The 6,252-nt window shown below is 38.9% G+C and overlaps 1 protein-coding gene across 2 annotated transcripts; it reads right to left on the reverse strand.

Annotated features, from left to right (window-relative positions):
• Positions 1-589: 589 nt before the first annotated feature.
• LOC111978706 (homeobox protein EMX2) lies at positions 590-5,678 on the reverse strand. Of its 2 annotated transcripts, XM_024008919.2 has the most exons (3): positions 4,871-5,672; positions 3,353-3,537; positions 590-1,767 (listed from the first exon to the last, which is right to left on the reverse strand). In XM_024008919.2, exons 1-3 carry the CDS (start codon positions 5,256-5,258, stop codon positions 1,594-1,596), a joined length of 747 nt encoding a protein of 248 aa, XP_023864687.1. In that variant the 5' UTR covers positions 5,259-5,672; the 3' UTR covers positions 590-1,593. The 2 variants fall into 2 exon arrangements, with proteins under 2 accessions (XP_023864687.1, XP_023864688.1); XM_024008920.2 differs by lacking the exon at positions 3,353-3,537 and having other exon boundaries at positions 4,871-5,678.
• Between the last annotated feature and the right edge of the window lie 574 nt (positions 5,679-6,252).

Below are 6,252 nucleotides of genomic sequence, written 5' to 3' on the forward strand. Positions count from 1 at the left end.
CTAGGCATGGGTTGATGCTGTTTTGTGGGAAGAGCGTGTGTATGTGTATATCCGTGGCTGTACGAGACAAGATATTAAACAAAGATCCCATTTTGCTGCACATTGCAAKCTTCTCTTATCGCTTCTTGAGGGGTAGTCAGATTGTACTAAATTATGTCCAACCAAACCCCATTGGATCCACGGATTAAGAGATTAACGTGGACCACTGGGCAATGCATCCCCTTTCCCCCTCATATTACTCCCATGATAATTGCCCAAACTGATTTGCACTTTCACAAAAGCTCGTAGGACTCTTTGTAGCCTGAGCAGACCAGACGCTGCCCCTCTCGGAAAAACAACCATGCACTTGCCACAGAAAAAAAAAAATCATGCGTTTTTTCGTAATAGCATGATTTATAAGTTACTTTAACAAGCCTCCACATTGTCTGGATTCCCTCTGAAATGTGTCAGWGCTACCTCAAGTGTAGGCTACTTGAGAGACTGGTATGACCAAAATCAAGATATAGGCTGTGAAGCGGGTGATTGGTGACAGCGGGAATAAAATGTCAAGCTATGAAAGCTGCTCGTAAATCACAACCATTAGGCCTACTTTTACTCTGCGCGCAACATATTGATAAAACTTTATTGACAAAATATTGACAATTACATACTTCTTGGAAGTATACTTTGTGTTAAAATTGTAGCAAACTTAACACAAACACAAAATTATGTACATTCTGGTAAAAGAGGGTTTAACAGAAACATTAACTTTTTGTTGGACTATCTCTGTACATGGAAACGCTCAGTGCTTGAAGTTCTCTCGCCTCTATGGCTGTCAATTCTTGCATTAGTCCTTCGTGGCAACTCTCACGGGAGGGTCAAGTCCTGACAATATGCTCAGGCCAGAATAACAGAGACATGATAAAGCTTGGGTTTAAGGAGTGTCTTGGATACTTTCCCTTTAAGTACTTCATATGTGGTTTGATAAACTTTTAGAAAGTTTTCGAAATTCATTTCCATTAGTGTTTCTTTAAAAACACTATAACGCAGCACTGCTACTTCATACTGTTTTCACAATCACTTTAACACGATAATCATTAATTAAAAGACTGCACACTTTGTAAAAAGGAAGAAGCACAACATCTCTGAGATTGAGTAAAAACAAAGTTGTGTTTTGAGAAAATTATCAAATTATAACAACTACCAGAAAGTCCATGCAATTCAAGTTTTACAAAAACAGTTTTGTATTTTGGTATCTTGAGTGGAAACGTTCATATTTAGAAACTTTCAGAAGTGCAAATTTCCAATGTGAATTGGAGATTCATTTTTTGGGAGGTTCGTGGGAGATTGTAGTGGTGGGTTGGTGCGTGGAAGGGGGACAGGTAAGTGGACTGCGATACTGTCGATCACTTTCGCCTGGGCAATTTGATACGTATTGACAGACCCATGGTGACAGCAGTGCCACCAATCTGAATTCTCTCACCCTCAGCTGCCGATCTCCGAAGAATCGAAATGTGACATTAGCTTAACCCTGTCCCTGTACACAGCATCCTTAGCCATGTCATACTTCACGCCACGCGGCTGTCACAGGTTCAAACAATTTAGTAGGCTATTTTAATCGTCTGAAGTGACGTCAATTTCCTCGGGACTTCCCGATCCTTGTTTTGTTGCAAGTCTCCATCGGTTTATGTGATGGGTCCCCTTCTTCTTCTGTTGCGAATCTGAACCCTCCTCCTCCAACTTTTGCCGTTTGAACTTGGTTCTTCGGTTCTGAAACCACACTTTTACCTAAGGGAAACAAATAAAGGCTAGAATAAATTCACAAATACTAAACAAAAACCATTCATGTGCGCAAAGTGTGAATTCAAATAGCAGAACAGCAAAGGATAAACATAGGCTCTCATAGATTGCCGTGTGAAAATTTGCCCAATGCTATGGCACTAAAGGCTTTACATTATAGGCTAGAAGTAAGGTTATTTTCAAGAGAAAAAAATGTATTTCATGAATAAATGTAGAGATAGTCCATTGATACCTTTATGGGATAAAGGTAAAAAAACGCCATGCATGCTCTAGGTCTATGTTGGTTATAGCCTAGTATAAACATAAGCCAATATACCAGAAATTGACTGTCCCTAAGCCTATTGGTCTAAAAAAAACATGACGCAAACATGGATATGCAATTGCATAAATATGTTTAATTTAATTTAGAATAATTTCAAACAATTGTCAAAATCCAGATTTCTTATACATAAACCTGTTAATTTTAAGCCTTTTGTAAATGCATATCAATAGGCTACAGTGGGCTATATTCATATCTACAAGCCATTCGTCCGACAGCTTGGCAAGTGAGGTGCATTTAATGTGCTTTCAGTCAGCTAATTGAAGTGGGCGATGGTTCATTTCTTCCTCATTCCCCTCTAATAGCCTCCGTTTAGAGAAGAGCCGGTGGTGACACTGGGACAAAAGACACCGACCGTTCCGCAAGCTGATAGGCACAAATACGATCTTAAATATGGCCAGGAAAATTCATTGAGTCCGGCTCATTCTTTTTAGCGTGCCATAGATCCTATAAAATGGTTAACTGGTTAATTGCCCTCCATTTTGAATGGGAACCTTTTTTCTCTCTCAACCCCGCCTAAAACGAGGTTATAGCCTATGATCATGGATTTGCTCCAACTAAAGCTTCAATGCCAATGGTGTAGCCTATACATTTATTGGTTTGTCTCTCTAAAACTGCGGGTTACACGTTAATCCAAAAAGTGATTTTGAAAAATGAATAAACTTGTGTTTTCATTTCTATCGTTTATCCCCTTCATTTAAATTCTTAAATTCGGCCTAGTCTCTAGGACATCTTGCTAGATGGATTGGGTCTAGGCCTATATTTAACCATACACTCTTAGAATTGTTTATATTTTGGGGTTCTAGAACCATTTGGTTCAGTGAAAAATTACCATACAAAAGGGTCCTAAAGAAGTTTTCGGGCTTCCATATATAAAGCAAGCGTTATAACCATTTTTCGTTCTAGGCTATATGGAACCTTTCTTCCAAGCGTGGCATTTGTGCCGTTTCCCCCAATAGACAACATATTATCTTGTTTTCAATATATCTTTTTATAATTCCCCTAATGTCACTTATAGCTTATGCAATGAGAACTTTGAATTCCCAATAAGTAGCCTAATTATTCAGAGAAAATGTAGCATATTCCAGATTCCGTAGCCTACACAAAAACAGTTATAGTTGTAACCTGTGGGTCATGTCCGGTTTGATGCAACTTGACATGATAGTATTTTAAATCCATTCCCTGTTCAAAGTAGGCCTGATGCGGATTTAACGATAAACCTGTGAATATTAAATTCAGGGAAAATGTTCTTACCTGAGTTTCTGTGAGGCTAAGGGTGTGCGCAAGCTGTTTTCGTTCGGCACCTACGACGTAATGGTTTTTTTCAAATGCGTGCTCAAGCCGCAGAAGTTGCGAAGGTGAAAAAGCTGTCCGAATTCTTTTGGGCTTTCTGGCCAGTGCATTGTGCAAAAGGAAGCTCTCCGGACTTGTTTCGTTACCTGAAAACGACAATGGGAGGGATATTCATTATGAACAATCTTGCAAACTGAGGCTAAAGAGACGATGATGCTATGATCATATTTTGGTTATACGGTAGACTTGGGCCTTCTAACTTTTAACTAAAGTCTACGGCACCACTCAATTGATAATCGAGACCAATTTAGACACAGCAACACCGTGATTTTTTTTCGACAGCAAGAACTTAAACAATAGCAAATTGATACAGTTTATAGTCTTCAAATGGCAACGATAGGATTATGCAGTAGCTATTTAAGCGGCGATTCTATCCGGTCTTTGGTTATCTTAAAAACACCACACATTGAAAATATAATAGTCTACAATAACAAAGAGTTCTGGGAGCCTATAGGCTACCCCTTTTCAAACTTTTATTTTCTACATTACTGGTAGGCTATAATGTAAGTATATGGTGGAGAATAAACACAGGATACATTAACCCTACATTTGTCTTAATTATTAACAAGACACTCGTAACCATTATTCGTTCCAAATGAAAATATATCGTTCAGTTAGGCCTACTATACAATTTGCACGTCTCAGATACATATAATGTGCATGCACCCGCATAAAACAATGTTTTCAAATGACAGTCCAATTTGGGGGCCTATAAATTAATAGTGTGATTTTAGAAGTGCATTGTGTACAATTTCTTAAACAGCAGTTTCGGCCATAAAAACATAGCCCACAAATATTACCCATAGCATATTCCATGGCACAGAAGATTGCAATAAATGACACAGGCTTCTATCAATGTTGTTCAGTTGATTTGCACTCAGTTTAAACACACACATTTTTAAACGAGAAAATGAAGTAATAACTCATTTTTAAAAAGTCAACAATTTTGTTAAAAAAAATAATCAAATTAATTATATAGATCTACAATTTAGATTTGTAAGGTGTTATGATTATTTGTGTTTCAATAAAATGCTTTAGATGCTAAAGGACTTTAAAAGTCCACACTGCAATTTCTTCAACAAAATGTAAATTATAGGCTACAGGCAAAATAAATGTGAACCCGTGTAGCCACCTTAAGAAATACTATGCCCTACATTACTGAAAGTAGCCTACTCCAGTTTAACAGTTCTAATTAGCCCATAACAGACAAAAACGGTTTAAACAATTGTTCAAGACACCACAAATATATATTTCGATAGCTCACTGATATTTACACCACTATAGCATTCGTGTCTTCATCCTCATAAATAAATGTTATATAAACTACAGTTACCGAGAACCGCTATGGAAAATCCAAAAAGACAAACAGTACAAATCCGTAATAAATACGTCAAAGAGACAAATGCGATCTCAACCTACCTTGGAATCTGTGACCCAAGTACCTATATCTATGTATTAGCCATGGGTAAAAAGTAGAGGGGTCCCTTTGCTGGCTGGCAAAAAGAGGGTGCGGACTATGCGAGGATGAAAGTGGGTGAGCCAAAGCGTGTGGAGGGGGCACCGAATGAACTGGGACACCGGAGTTGTTATGATGTGAGACCGCCTCAGCAAACACCAAATCCGGATTAGAGTAGACGCCCCTGCCGCTGGAATGAAACCCGTTCAGAAATGGATTCATCTGGCTGGAGTTTGCATAGCTCAGAGCCGCTGGTCGTATGGGTTCCTCAGACCTCGACACTGGTAGAGGATTATCCTTCGCTACCAACGATTCTATAGTAAAACACCTCTTCGGTGTAGGTTGAAACATGGTTTGATAGTCAAGATTCTCCAGCTTAGAATTTAAGAGGTGCAGGCGTTCTTCGTAAAAATAGGCTACTACTCCACACCGAGAAAGTTTGTCAGCATAAATAACTTTGGAGCAAAGAGTGCAGCAAGAATAGAAGCCAAAGTAACAATAAATCAATTAATAGCCATAAAGGTGGTCGACTGCGCCAGACAATCCATGGATGTGATCGGTTCCTCACAGTTGTGCAAGCGATTTGTTAGTTCATGAGCCTAATTAGCGCTGGAGTCACATAAACAGCTTCCTCTGAAGCCTGTAATGGCATGGTGATTGGTCGCTGCTACTCGCCTTAAGGTTGAGGGAAGAGTCTTTAAGTGCGTCAATAGGAACAGGCACAGAGAGGCGGACTCGAGCAAAACGGAACGGATTCGTTCAGAACCAGATCTTCAGAACATTTTACATACTCATCTGAACCAGTAGAAAAGCTCAAGGTACTTACGTTTGCATTTATGTCTACCGATAAGGCCTGAGGACAGTTGGTCTTAAAGGGGCCTTCATGTTTACCATTGTTGATTTTTATGTTGAAGTATAGTGCTAAAAGTCAGTTTAACATTTATTGACATGTGTGATACATTCTTAGTGTAAAATGTAGCCTACAAACCATTGAACTGGGTGTGTTTACCCATAGCCACCACATAGTTTTGTTTAAATAAGGGTCTACCATTTTACATGTAGGCCTACCTTTTAAATTCCATTTTTATTTTCCATTATTATGGTAATTCCAGCATACCCCACCACATACCCTGGCATCGTCTTTCCGTGTTTTCATTTTCTCCAATCCGTTTGTGATTAGTCAGGGATTGAGGTCTCCCCAATTTCTATTGGCCAGAATATTGGAGTAATGGATATTGGATCCACACGACGTTCAGTGCAGTTCGTTTTTCGTATTGACATACCAACTAACGATCCATTCATTCAGGACTACGTAGCCCTACATTAGTTTACACACAACCTTTTA

This window comes from Salvelinus sp. IW2-2015, linkage group LG18 (genome assembly GCF_002910315.2).
Source record: "Salvelinus sp. IW2-2015 linkage group LG18, ASM291031v2, whole genome shotgun sequence".
In the NCBI taxonomy this organism is placed as follows: Eukaryota; Metazoa; Chordata; class Actinopteri; order Salmoniformes; family Salmonidae; genus Salvelinus; species Salvelinus sp. IW2-2015.